At 37.4% G+C, this 14,879-nt stretch overlaps 1 protein-coding gene across 1 annotated transcript in view; it reads left to right on the forward strand.

Annotated features, from left to right (window-relative positions):
- Positions 1-14,879, forward strand: part of zc3h15 (zinc finger CCCH-type containing 15) — an 82,722-nt gene that overhangs the window by 23,401 nt on the left and 44,442 nt on the right. The window contains exons 4-8 of the mRNA XM_028806226.2: positions 79-231; positions 5,552-5,643; positions 7,605-7,790; positions 8,674-8,820; positions 13,419-13,520. Of these exons, the coding sequence (XP_028662059.2) occupies positions 79-231; positions 5,552-5,643; positions 7,605-7,790; positions 8,674-8,820; positions 13,419-13,520 (680 nt within the window). The remainder of the gene's footprint in view (positions 1-78; positions 232-5,551; positions 5,644-7,604; positions 7,791-8,673; positions 8,821-13,418; positions 13,521-14,879) is intronic.

The following is a 14,879-nucleotide window of genomic DNA, read 5'->3' on the forward strand; positions in this document are numbered from 1 at the left end:
AAATCAATTTAGCTGTGCTGTATTAAAAAAAAATTGTGCTCTTCTATATTTTCATTTTCTTCACCATCTTCACTGCAGGTGCTGACCCCAAGTCTGTCGTTTGTGCCTTTTTTAAACAAGGGCAGTGCACTAAAGGAGATAAGTGCAAATTTTCACATGATTTATCACTCGAAAGAAAAGGTGAAAAGAGGAGTGTTTATGTTGATGGAAGAGATGAAGATTTGGAAAAAGGTAAGTTTGCTTTCTCAGAAGAAACTTTCATCTGTAAACTACAGATACTTTTTGACATAGCCAAGTAATTCTGCCAGCTTTCATTAATTCATATGTTTACTCGATAATTACTGTTAACAAATACATGAATGATTGAAATTTCAGAATTTTTGTTTTTTTCCCCTTCTGGCACATTTTGTGGCAAGTGACAATAGAATTAATATTAATAGAAGAATTATACTTTTTATTAAATATTTTGTGTTTTATGCAGGCAGCTTTGACAATAGTAACACTTGAGCAAGGCCCTTAGCTTCAAAATTGCTCCAGGGGTGCAATACAATGCTGTGTCCCCCAATGGTCATGCAAAAAGACAATTTCCCCTTGGGGATTAATAAAGTATGATAATGTAAAATCTAAAAAAAAAAAAAACCTGTCCCACTTAATGACATAGGCTTTAATTTGTATTGATATACTATGAAATAGTGTTTTTTGCTCTAGCATGCAGTTGTACAGAAAAAATTCTGGAGTTTATTTTAAACAAACACCTAATTTGCCAGTTGTGTATGACAAAGCTGGCATTTGATGTAGTAATTTAAGAGTATTATAATTTAAAAGTGTATTTGAAAAAGATCACCCATATTATTAATTAGCTTTGGTATTTTTAAGCCAGTTACTTTTTCAGTCATGGCATTCATTCATTTTCCCTAAAAATAGGCTAAGCGAAGCTTTATTAATTTAAATAAAGGAGAGAAAAAAACACTGCATCTCCCCCTACCTGACAAACAATTTGTAATTGTAGCCAGTAAGGTATCAGAAGAAAGATGAAACAAAATATTGGCAACAATTGTGAGCCACTTGGGGATTTAAATTTTTTTTTTTTTTTTGATGTTTTTAAAAGTATTTTTAAAATTTTAAATACAAAGAAAATATCTGGGGCAGATAAATGTGTGACATTGTTGTTAACAAATAAGTTACACTTCAAAAGTATTAAACTTATCCCTGAACCTGGCAGTATACAAACTAATGAAATTGCCAAATGGCTTATGTTTTTACTTTCTCTTATACAAAGTATAGGGAAAGTATTGGAATCCTCCAAAAATTCCATTTCAAGATTTTGATGAATCTTGACGTTTTAGACCTCCCAGAGTCCGAAAATACCATTTTTGGAATTATGTTTGTGTGTCTATCTGTCTGTGTGTGTGTGTAAACACAATAACTTGAGTTTGCTTTCACTTGGGTCAACCAAATTTTGCATAAAAGTATTAGATAGATAGATAGATAGATAGATAGATAGATAGATAGATAGATAGATAGATAGATAGATAGATAGATAGATAGATAGATAGATACTTTAGGTACAAAGTGTAAATTTATATCAACTTTTGAGCTATTTCTGCTAACCAGAACTGGTACTTTACCTTTTATTCATGCAGCTGCAGAGTCCCATTTATTCAACATTACTTTATAATAATTGTTCAATATATTATTAATTTGATTTGATTTGTTGTTGATGGTTCTTTAATGTACGTAATGTAAAAATATAATCATTGTCTTGCGGTTTACTCCACAATCATCCATCGCCATATCAAAGTATATGAGAAAGTCAAAGGCAGACCACTCCCGATTTTTTGAATGCAAGTTACCCGAATGAAAATGCCAAATAAAAACACAATAGTGTAGTGTATTCCATAAAACATGGGGTTTCAGCCTTTACCTTTGTTTGAGCACTCTGAGAAAGTGAAAAAAATGTACTGTATATTTAGTGATAGCACAATATTGGACATCTGGGCAGCACGGTGGCACAGTGGTAGCGCTGCTGCCTCGCAGTTAGGAGACCCAGGTTTGCTTCCCGGGTCCTCCCTGCGTGGAGTTTGCATGTTCTCCCCGTGTCTGCGTGGGTTTCCTCCCACAGTCCAAAGACATGCAGGTTAGGTGGATTGGCGATTCTAAATTGGCCCTAGTGTGTACTTGGTGTGTGGGTGTGTTTGTGTGTGTCCTGCGGTGGGTTGGCACCCTGCCCAGGATTGTTTCCTGCCTTGTGCCCTGTGTTGGCTGGGATTGGCTCCGGCAGACCCCCGTGACCCTGTGTTTGGATTCAGCGGGTTAGAAAATGGATGGATGGACAATATTGGACATCCATAAATCTAAGCAAGGCAAAATACATTCAAATCATTGCACAAATACACAAGTTTTAATGCCAGTTTTTGTATGCTTTTTTATTAAAATATTTTATTTATAATGCACCTTTCCCATTTAAAATAATCGTAAGTATTTACATAAAATATTTCCACTGCTGTAACATAATACAAAATTACTGCAGTACAAAACCATCCAAATGTAATTTATTTTGTTTTCTGCATTGCCATCAGACATTGTTCCAACAATAGCTGTCTCTTTATTTCCATCTTGAATTACATACTGACCTGTTCGCTGTGAGTTCTGACTGGAAATTGCATCAAACTGCCACAATATTACAAAAACACCTGCCTAATATTGAGCAGGTTCCCCTTGTGCCACCGAAATAGTGCTGACTCACTGAGCCATGCTTTTTACAGGACCTCTAAAAGTGTCCTATACTATCTGGCACCAAGAAAATAGCAGCAGATCCTTTAAATCCTGTAAGTTTCAAGGTGAGACCTCCATGGATCGGGCTTGTTGTTTCAGCACATCCTGCAGATGCACGAATAGATAAAGATCTTAGGAGTCTGGAGGCCATCTCAACATCTTGAACTCTTTGTCATGTTCCTCAAACCATTCCTGAACAATTGTGACAGTGTGGCAGGGCACATTATTCCGCTGATAGTGGTCAGCGCCATAAGGGAATACTGTTACCATGAAGGAGTGTACATAGTAGGCAACAATCTTTAGGTAGGTAGTATGTGTCAAAGCAACATCCACATGAATGCCAGGACCCAAGGTTTCCCAGCAGAACATTGCCCAGAGTTTCACACTGCCTCCACTGGCTTGTCTTCTTTCCATAGTGCATCCTGCTACAATTTCTTCCCTAGGTACATAATGTGCACACACCTGGCCATCCTCTTGATCTAAATGAAAATAGGATTCATCACACCAGGCAACCTCCTTACATTGCTCTGTGGTCCAGTTCTGATGCTCAAGTGCCCATTGTAATCACTTTATGTGGTGGGCTGACCGGTCTGTGGCTGTGCAGCCCCATAGGCAGCAAGCTGTGATGCACTGTGTGTTTTGACATTTTTCTCACATGGCCCACTTTAAGTTTTCAGCAATTTGTGCTACAGTAGCTCTTTTGTAGGATCAGAACAGACGTTTTAGGCTTTGCTTCTCAGATACATCAGCGAGCTTTTGGGGGCCTATGACCCTGTCACTGTTTCATCAGTTTTCCTTCCTTGGACCACTTTTCGTAGATACTAACCTCTGCATACCCTGAACACCTCACAAGACCTGTCATTTTGGAGATCCTGTGGCCCTGTCATCTAGCCATCACTTTTTGGCCCATTGTAAAAGATCTTTATGCTTGGCCATTTTTCTTGCCTTCAATACATCACCATCAAGAACTGACTGTTCACTTGCTGCTTCATTTATCTCGCCCCTTGACAGGCACCGTTGTAACAAGATAATCAAAATATTCACTTCGTCTGTCAATGGTATTAATGTTGTGCATGAATGGTGTTTAATGTTGTATGAGGATGTCAGCATTCTGCATGAGGTTGTGACAATATCCCCTTCAGATTCTGGGTACAAACACAGCGTGATTTGACCAGAAAGGCAAGCATTGGGAATTTAGCTGCTTTCTCTTTCAACCAAGCTAGAGGACTGCTTTTGAGTACAGCACCAGATCCACTGCTGTAAACATCCCCACTTCTAAATCAGTATATGTGAAAGGTGTTATCAGTGTCACAAGCACTTGTTCTCACATATAATTGCAGCTTCCTGTATCTAGTAACATTTAAGTTTATCACGAGAAGTGTTCCAATACAGTAACTGTGTGCTCCTGTGCTTTGACGATCCCAATAGAGTTGAATTTGAAAACAATCTGTGGATGCACTAATGCAGGGGTGTCGAACTCCAGGCCTGGATGGCCGCAGTGGCTGCAGGTTTTCATTCTAACCCTTTTCCTAATCAGTGACCAGTTTTCACTGCTAATTAACTCCTTTTCCCTTCATTTGAATAGCCCTGTTTTTAAGGATTCACTCCTCTCAATTCATCCTTTTCTTCATTAAATGGCAGCCAAACAGAAATGACACGTGAAACAAGCCAACAGATGACCGGCAAAAATTTGAGCTTCAGACTCCAACCAATTTCACTCCAACCAATTACTTAACAAGAAGCCGATTCTTGCTGTTAATTAAACCCGTTATTTAATTCCAGGATGTACTGCTGTTCTCATTCTGCCACAATAGACATTACTAAAACAACTGATTATCTGTTTTTTCTAAGAACACCGTCAAATTGTTTTGGTGGCCTGAGAGATCAACCTTATCAAGACCTTCACCTTTCTTTATTTTCAGATATTGTGTGATAGCACAGGTGAGTTGGTTGTGTGGCAGCCCATTTTGTGTCTCATTACTGTTTGGCTGCTAAATAAGGAAAAAGAAACAACTAAGGGGCCTGAGTCAAGTTAATTAAAATTAAGGCAAAAGAAGTTAATTAGCAACAAATTAATTAAGAAGAAGGTTAGAATGAAAACCTGCAGCCACTGCGGCCCTCCAGGACTGAAGTTCGACACCCGTGCACTAGTGCACCTATGAAACAGTGTTGGGATTTGTTGTACTTGTCTGAGGACGCTACTCATAAAATAAAGTGTGTGTGCGAAACAAATAACCTGCGGTGTCTATGACGTCTATGTTTTGCACTGAAAACTTCACCTGCACATCATTATGCAAACAGGGAATAACGGTTCTGCTAAAGAGCAGTTTGTCCTGTTACACCTTACTTCTAGTTTTTCCATCAGTTTTTTAAATTCCTTGCTTTTGACAAAAGACATTGTCATTTACCTTTGTGCTTCATTTCATTCATGTGGTAATGTCATATAGTGCGCAATAACAAAGCCACATTTTATGTTGATAGTATTTTGTATCACAAAATTTGATAAATCTGAGTTTTGTCTTATGCCTAGGTTTTACACTTCAGTAATATTTGGCACCCCTTGATCTTACAAATATCATTTTGTCACTTCCAGTCATTTGCTTCTGTCCATATGTTCAGCCGTTATTGTAATAGGTTAATCGCAGAGTATTTTTTTTTTTATACTTATTATCCTTAATTTATGTTGTGTTGCATGTTATTGGATTAATGTCCAACTTTTTGGTTGGGGGCATAATGAGCAATATATGTAAGATAACTTTTATTTTGAATTAAACAGATACAATGGATAAGTGGGATGAAAAGAAATTGGAAGAAGTAGTAAATAAGAAGCATGGAGAGGCAGAAAAGAAGAAGGCAAAAACTCAAATTGTATGTATTCAATGCATACTAATGCACTTTTTTTTTATTTAAGCGTTAATTATGGAAATGTAGAATTTTTCACAACAGCATCACTTATTTAATTTATCCTATCCATTTACAGTGAAAAAACTGTAAATGTAGTATCATGGTACTATATGAAATCAGTTCTACCTGCAGTTCGGCTTCAAAGTCTCCCATTGAGAAAAGAACATTTTCATCCCGTGCCATACACTAGGAGAACAGCTGCTATCTGTCCTTCAGTATACTTCAAAAATTCCACAGAAGTCTGCTTATTTTTTATTATTTCATGAAGCATTTGGTTAATCCTGCTTTCACTTATGGATATTCAAATACAGAAATGAAGTTGTAATTGAAAATGCCTATCCTCAATTTTTGGACTGCCAGTAGGCAGTAAATCAAAACGTGAGTGTTCATTCTTACTGTAAAAGTCTGTGCAATTGACCATATCCATATTTTGTGGCAAGTGTTTAACTAACGGCATTCAAAAATGCCTTACCTGCCATGTGGTGGGCAAAAAGCCATCACTTTGCAAGATGTGGTGTGTTTAGGTAATTTTTCAATTTGATGTTTACAGTTCAAATATAGCATTGATTGATGATTGATTTATAATTTAAATGTACCTCTAATGTTCAGTTATCCATTATCTGAAGCTACTTATTCAGGATCATGGAAGCCAGAGCATATCTTAGCATCACTGAAATGCTCTGAATGTATTGGCATTTCATTGTAGGGCATGCTCAAATACACTTGTGCACTCACTCGCACAGGTCCATTCTGCTGTTCCCAATCAACATAACATGCATGTCTTTAGGATGAGGTTGGAGCCCCCTCTGAAAGAGGCAGTAAGCAGACTTGACAATTCTAGTGCCTGGAACAGAACAAGAACTCTGTACTGTGGAGCTGTTAGGCAATATTACCAATCACTGGTACATGGCTACACTCAAGTTGATTGGTGGACATATGCACCAGTAGCTGTTATTGGTGTTCAAAAGATAATTAATGTAAGATCCAAGATTTTGTGTCATGATAAGCCTACCATTAGCTTCGTATTCTTTTAAAAAAAAAATGTGTCCTTCCTTTCCTTCATAAATGTTTTTCAACTTGGTTCTTAAATATGCCTCTAATTTTATAATAACTAATGGAAAATATTTTGATCGGAATCAAATTCTTTACTACCATAATGAATGGGTTTTTGTTGAATATTCAAAAGTAGTTCTTTTATGCTGCATTCCATTTTCTTTTGTTAGTCTGCTGTCGGAGCTAGGAATGAAGACACAAATGAGTTGACTGCATTCCAGTAAAACATTCGGAGAACCAATGTGGACATGTCCAGGAAAAACTTTGCTGTGCTTGCACCATTGGAATAATAAAAATAGTTGATAACATTGTATTACACATTTGTTATGCATCCCATCACCATATCAAAATGCCAATGGGTACAAGTTGGATAGTACTGTTTTTACGACTGTTTTAATGAGACACAAATAGACAAAGGGCTAATAAGCAGTGTAATACAACAACTTTCACTAATGTTTGCAGTGTATGTTACCATTTTGGTTTGACATCATAACGTGAAGTCAGACAAACTCAGACTTGACAGGCCAGACCTGAGTTTCCAAGTTGGAAATTCGACTTAAGGTGGGTATTCCAGTTAAAAATTCCGACTTCCCACTTCAAATGGAACGCAACATTTTATTACCGATTCTTTTGATTTTATGTGAATTCCAGTTATGCTGTCTGTAACGTATAGACAGCATTAAACTTTGTCAAAGTTATAATTTTGCTGATATTGAGCACTTGTGCCTTCTTTGTCATGTTTGTGTAAAGAAGGTTGAATTGCAAGAATAAAAATGGGCTCATTTGTCACTTACTAATTTGCAAACTTACACTTCTCTTAGACATTTCAGTACATGTGTGCCATCTCATTTTCACTTTTTGCCAATTTCTAGGTCTGCAAGTATTTCCTTGACGCAATCGAAAATAGCAAATATGGTTGGTTTTGGGTATGTCCTGGAGGAGGAGACAATTGTATGTACCGCCATGCCCTCCCTCCTGGGTTTGTGCTGAAGAAGGACAAAAAGAAAGAAGAAAAAGAAGAAGAAGAAATATCACTGGAAGAACTCATTGAGCATGAGGTATATAATAATAATAATATTGCTGTAAACATATTGTTCTGCATAATAGTAATTGAGTACCTTGTTTTGTTTGTTTCAACATTAGCATGTATTTTATTTATTTTGATGTATATAAATGTAAAATACTATGACACAAGTCTGTTTAAAGTAAATTAAAATGTTTTTATGGCACCATTAATTTTAATGTATTGATTGTTGTATAAGCTATTTCTATCTGGTAAATAATATGTCCAGATTATATTTACAATATGCATCCCTTGTATTAATTAACATGCTTATTCACACTTGACTTCTTGGTAACAGATAAATAAGGGTAATAAAAGGGAAATACATTAAAAGGTAAGTTCCAATCACTCTGGGAACAAGCAAACATTGTAGGGGTTCAGTCCAACATATAACAATGTATACAATAATGAGCCTGTTGAAAGACAGTTTTGATGTTAATGAACAATTTAGATATTTTTTCTATTCATTATTTGTACCATACCGGAGTAAAATGCTTCATCTGGCAAGTTTCTGTTGGTTCTGACATGTATTGAAAATAGTTTGTTGTGTAGGAATAAACCGCACAGGTTGAATTGGTGTTTCATAAACCAATTTTTATGATGTTTTATAACAGCATAGTTTGAGCAAAAATCTCCAAACTTGTGCCAAGTCTAAAAGTACTATATAACTGTAGTGTTTTCCATTTTGGTGGATATGCCATTACTAGCAACATATCTCTGGCTTTCAGTTTAGTCTTAACATACAATGATATTCTTTGGCTTAGGCAAATGGGCAGGCTCCCACTGACCTGCATAACATTATATTATATGTATATTTTTTTTATTTATTTAACTGTGAGGACACACAAACTAATTAGTCGTTTTATTGTATTCCACAGCGATCTGCTTTGGGACCCAATGTTACCAGAATTACACTTGAAACGTTTTTGGCCTGGAAAAAGAGAAAACGACAAGAAAAAATTAATAAAGCAGAAATGGAAATGGAGAAGAGAAAAGCAGACTTCAACGCAGGACGATCATTAGGGGTATGTAGACGTTCTTAAACTGTGAAATAGTTTTCTTCATTTGACTATGCAGCTGTAGGCTGTTATTTTTTTTGTTTGATCTGTCTGTTTTTGTAAGTCAAAAATAAGGGGACTGTTTAATAAGTGTTGAGTTTCTCAAATTCATAAAATTTGAATATGCTTCAAGGCATACTATTCATTTTTTTTCTTTTAAGTTATTCTAAATTTTGTTACATTTTATCATATTCTTTTATTTATGTGTTTGTGAGAATAGTGACTCTTATAGTGGATTGAGAAGAAAAATAATTCTTTATACAGTGGAACCTCGGTTTGCGAGTAACTTGGTTTACGAGTCTTTTGCAAGACGAGCTAAAATTTTTAATAAATTTTGACTTGATAAACGAGCGAGGTCTTGCAGTACGAGTAGTATGTATACTCTTTGTCTGCTGAGCATCATGTGATCACAACTGAGCTGATGGTTCTTGAGGGCAATCGTCTCCTATTCTCTGTCTGAGTCGGCGTGCCTCACTCATGTAGTCAACATCCGTACGAGTGTATACTGTTTACTGCAGCATTGTGACTGTGCGTGTGTGTGTGTGCTGTGATGTGCGAGTCCCCGACTTGCAACCCAAAACACGAAGCTGAGTCTCAGTACTTTAGCAACACCAGCTTTATTCAGCTTGAAACGGCAACAGCGCGGTTATTTATTGTAGCGTGATCTGCCACTCTCCTATACACAGACACAGCAGTCAGCCAGGATCGTGGCCAAGTAATACTGTGCCCTGCGCATTTATAATGCTCTTTGTTCCTTGTATCACCCATTGACGGCAGGCGCTTATAGCATGTCCGCGATCTTTTCGAATTCGCTTTTACGGCGAACTGCTACACCACTGGGAGACTGCAATTGCTTTGGGACGCTCTTCCACGTGTCGTCCCGTTGGGTGGAATCCCACCAGAGTTTAGCAACTCACTCACACCAGCCATGATTCTTTTCAAAGGTAAAGTGCAGGTTAATTTGTTTTATGTATTTTTACTTTATATTTTGTATTAATCATTTTTATATGAATAGTTTTGGGTTGTGGAACGAATCATCTGAGTTTCCATTATTTCTTATGGGGAAATTCACTTTAATATACGAGTGCTTTGGACTACGAGCACGTTTCCGGAATGAATTATGCTCGCAAACCGAGGTTCCACTGTATTTATATAGCATTTTTCTCTGAAAAAGTTCTAATTTTACAGACATGCTTGCTGGGATGGGGTCCAGCTTACTCATCACATTGCTCAAGATAAAACAGGTTTAGAAAAAACGGGTTTACAAAAGTTATTGTGTTGGATCACCTGCTGACACAGTGATAAATATTAAGTTAGACCTGTACAATAATGTTACGATTTATTAACTTAATTGTGTCCACCTATACACAAATTCTCCATTTTAACACGTCATTTGACACATAGTAGCAGTGGGTGGTATTAATCAGGCATACTGATGTTGTTAGCATTATTTCATAATAATAAATTATATTTATATAGCAGTTTTCTCACTACTCAGAAACACTTTAAATATAGGGGAACCACCACTAATGTGCAGCATTCACCTGGATGATGCAGTGGCAGCCATACTTGCACCAGTAAGCTCACCACGCATTAGCCATTAGGTTTTGAAAGGGTGAGAGAGAGAGAGAGAGAGAGGGAGAGTGTGTTAGCCATTTAGGGATTATGTATGATTAGAGAGCCAGATTGACCAGTCCATGGTGGGCAATTTAGCCAGGACATCATGAAACACCCTACTGTTTCAGAAAGGTGCCCATTGATCTTTTTTTGACCACAGAGAGTCAGCCTTAGCTTTATGCCTGATCTGAAAGACTGTGCCATTTATACAGCACAGTGTCCCTGTCACTGCACTGGGGCTATGGTATCCACTACACAGTAAACTCCCCCTGATGGCCTCACCAACACATCTTTCAGCATCAACTCAGGCTTTCCATAGATGGTCTCCCTTTCAAATACTTATTTTACATTTTTAGCTTCAGGTAGATTACCTCCTCTGAAGTGTAGGTGGTGTGGCTGCATCCTTCATGTTAAACTAAGTGATGGGATGGGAAAACTAGTGACCTTCTTTACACTCATTGTGGCCCAATAGTTTGTGCAAGGCCTGTCAGCTGTAGCAGATTGTAAACAGGTGTTGTTGGTTTTATGATCAAAACATTTCAAGGGTTTTCTTAGTATGGTACAAAAAACTACTAGACAAAATAAAACCAGACCACATAATGAAAACAGCTCGTGGATTGGAAGAGTCAAAGGAGAACAGAGTGAGTTATACAAATAAACAGGCACTCCACAACCAGCCAGATCACCTCTGATTTCAGTATTTGAGTACAGAATGTCATCTCTGAATGTATCACTTAGCAAATTTTCCCACAAATGGTCTACAACAGCCGTTATTGATGTTGTCATTGAAAAACAGGAAGGTTCATCTCTGGTGGCCTCTGAAGCATCAAAATTGGACTCTTAAGGAGTGGGGAAAAAAAAAAGTTGCCTGGTTGGACAAATTCAGATTCCTTCTGATCCTGCAGGTATAAGAATTTGGTGCAATCAAAATGAGCACATGGAGTCATCCATTTTATTGCCAACAAGTGGTGACCAGTGGTGGTTGTGTGTGTTTCCCTGACACACATTAGTAGCCCTGATATGTCTAAACAGCAAGGTGTATCTGAGCATTTTTGCAGACCAAGTGTATGTCATCATGGGTACATCATGGGCGACACTGACTTTTCTAGGATAATGATACACACTATGTTACAAAGCACATACACCATCACTGAATATCACTTGAGAACGTGACAAAAAAATTTTTATTGCTTCAGTGGTCTATGGTGGATCTCAACCCTGTCAAGAATCTTTCAGATATGTTGGAAGTAGTTGTAGGCAACAAGATTGCGCAGTCTTATAGTTTACAGCAGTTGTGCATCACAGTCATTTCTGTGTGGCACAGCATTCCTGATCAATGCACCCAGCATCTTGTGGAATCCATGGTCGGACAAATTCTTGTGCAGCACGCTACTTGATATCTACTGGGTTGCCAGTTTATTAGGTGCATCTTTCAAATATAATGAACTTAATTGTTTCATTACAATCCCTTGGGCTGTAATTTTACATTAATGTTTTTTTTTTGTTCGTATACTAAGCATGCAAAATTTAAGTCTGGTCTACAGAGTAAAGACATACTCAAATTCAAAATATTTCCATGAACCACAACACATAAGAAATTTGACAAACGAGAGGAGACCAACACACTGCTACTGAACCAAGATTTTGAACAAGGCCCCTAAGTACTTCAGCTCATCCTTCTGGGGATGTTGTTCACCACTTTAGCCATAGAGAACAAGCTACTTGTTTCCAGTACAGTACATTGACCTCAGATTTCCCTTCTGCATGTCATTCAGCTGTGAAGCATTTCAGTTTAGGCCAAAAACAGTCTGATAAACCCATTGGAACAACACCATTTGTAATCAACAAAGGTCTCTTCCTTTGTCTCCCAAATTGAGTAGTCGCCAAGCCTCAGCAGCATTTTGATATCTGGAACAGGAAAGAAGATAAAATGCACCATTGAAGGAGTCAAGTGCCAAGTACACAATCATAACTCTCACGGTGCAAATACAAGAACCAAGTGGCTGCAGCTCAAAACCGTTTTCTTTTCGGAGCACCTTCTAAGAGACACCATGTAGTGCACCTTCATTAAGCTTTTTTTGCAGGTCCACAAAACACACGTATTCAGGATTGTTAAACTCCCATATATGCACAGTGGCAAAATTGGTCCACTGTGTAGCCCATATTTTAATTTTTATATTTTTCTGTAATATTTTTTTAAATGGTAGCGCTGCTGCCTCACAGTTAGGAGACCTGGGTTCGCTTCCCGGGTCCTCCCTGCGCAGAGTTTGCATGTTCTCCCCGTGTCTGCGTGGGTTTCCTCTGGGTATTCTGGTTTCCTCCCACAGTCCAATGACATGCAGGTTAGGTGCATTGGCGATTCTACGTACATTGTCCCTAGTGTGTGCTTGGTGTGTGGGTGGGTGTGTGTGTGTGTGTGTGTGTGCGCGCCCTGCCCAGGGTTTGTTTCCTGCCTTGCACTCTGTGTTGGCTGGGATTGGCTCCATCAGACCCCTGTGACCCTGTAGTTAGGATATAGCAGGTTGGATGATGGATGGATGGATGTTTTAAATGAGGCACAAAGTTTGATCAGCTGTTTTATTGTCATTCATTGAGAATGATCGTTACAAATTAAAATTCATTCAAAAAGTTCAATTTATTGAAGTCCTGGAAACGTGCGTGCAGTAAGCTAGTAATAATAGTCTTACCATTTTATAGTTTTCAATTACGATATACAGGTTGAGTCAAAATTATTTTAACATTTGAATGGCGAAAACAATTTATTCACAAAATATACTACAATACACTAGTGTTAACATAATTTTCACTCACCCTGTATTTATAGGAACACATCATATAATGCTTTATTCATGTTAATGGCTATAGCATCTCTTGACCAATAGGTGGTAGTGTTTGCTGTGTGTGAAGCGTGCTTTCTGTAATTAATAATGTGTTTTTTGTTTTCCTAGGTTAGTGGTCGTGAAGTGTTTGAATTCCGACCTGAACTGGTGGATGATGACGATGAAGAAGCAGATGACTCTAAATATATTCAGAACTATGACGATGATGAGGTATTGTGCAATTCCCTGTCCCATGTAACTTGTCTGAATATATCTGTCATGTTTTGTCTTGCTACTGTTTTTAATATTCGAGTGTGCTGGAAAGTACGTTTTCCGTATTTTCTGAAGGTGCCACAATCTTAAATCTTTTACATTATAGTTAGTTTATTACGTTTTTGTTTACATTATCTTAGTGGTTTAGCTGTAGCTTTTATACTGAAATTATACATTTGTAACTGAAAAGTACACCAGATATTCAAAATCTCCCAAAAATCAGATATTCAACTCTGCAGTTTTCTTTCCCACATTTTCCACATTATTACCTTGTATTCATTCTCAAAAGTCCAAGTAAAGTTACCAGGGATTTTATTTGTTCAACCAACTGATGCAAATTATTGTTCATGTTAATAATCACATAGATAGATAGATAGATAGATAGATAGATAGATAGATAGATAGATAGATAGATAGATAGATAGATAGATAGATAGATAGATATGTAACCATTAAACTGATGTACAATCAATGAAACATGATACCACACTGTGAATAGCTCAGCACCTTTAAACTGATTCACTTGCACCGTCTTTAGGCCCACATCCAAAGCAGTACTATCCACACACTTGATTATACTCGCACCACTTCTGCCTGTTAGACTCTTATAAGATGTTCGTCTGTTGTTTGTCACTTAAAGGAATTATTCCACCCAAAAATATTTATTTTAAATTTTACTCATACCATGTAGTTTGTAGTGGTGGCTGAGAAAATTTTTAAATCTCATATTTTCATGGAGAAATTAAACATTGAATATTCACGCTCAAAGTGGTCAATAGGGGATTAATGCTATATAGTGCCAAATGATTTTTAAAAAAGTCCATGGAGAGAGACAAATAAATTCTCACATCACTCGTGTTGCACAATCCTCATATCCAGTAACCATTTGTGTGATCAAAATGTCTGCATTTTGTGTCGAAACATTAACAAATTAGTTCCTGAAAACAATAAATTAAATGTAAAGATTAAAGAAAGGTGTCATTCCCATCTTGCTGTGCATTTGAATGAAAGACCAGTGAATGAGGGGGAGAGGCAGATCTTCATTTAAAACACACAGGATTGTGGGAACAGTGTCTTTCTTGTTTACATTTAATGCAGTTTTCAGGAACTGACTGAATTATTTTCTTCTTCTTTTTCCACTTTATCTTTTCCCACTTCTATGCGGGGTTGATGTGCTTGATCAACCTTCTTTATAATGCTCGGTCTTGCACCTCCTCCCCAGTCTTAATCTTTTCCTTCCAATCATTTTTATTTCATCTATCCACCTCCACTTAGGCCTCCCTCACTTTCTCTTACCCTGTATTTCTGTTCACATCT

The sequence above is a fragment of the Erpetoichthys calabaricus genome, chromosome 8 (assembly GCF_900747795.2).
Source record: "Erpetoichthys calabaricus chromosome 8, fErpCal1.3, whole genome shotgun sequence".
NCBI lineage: Eukaryota > Metazoa > Chordata > Cladistia > Polypteriformes > Polypteridae > Erpetoichthys > Erpetoichthys calabaricus.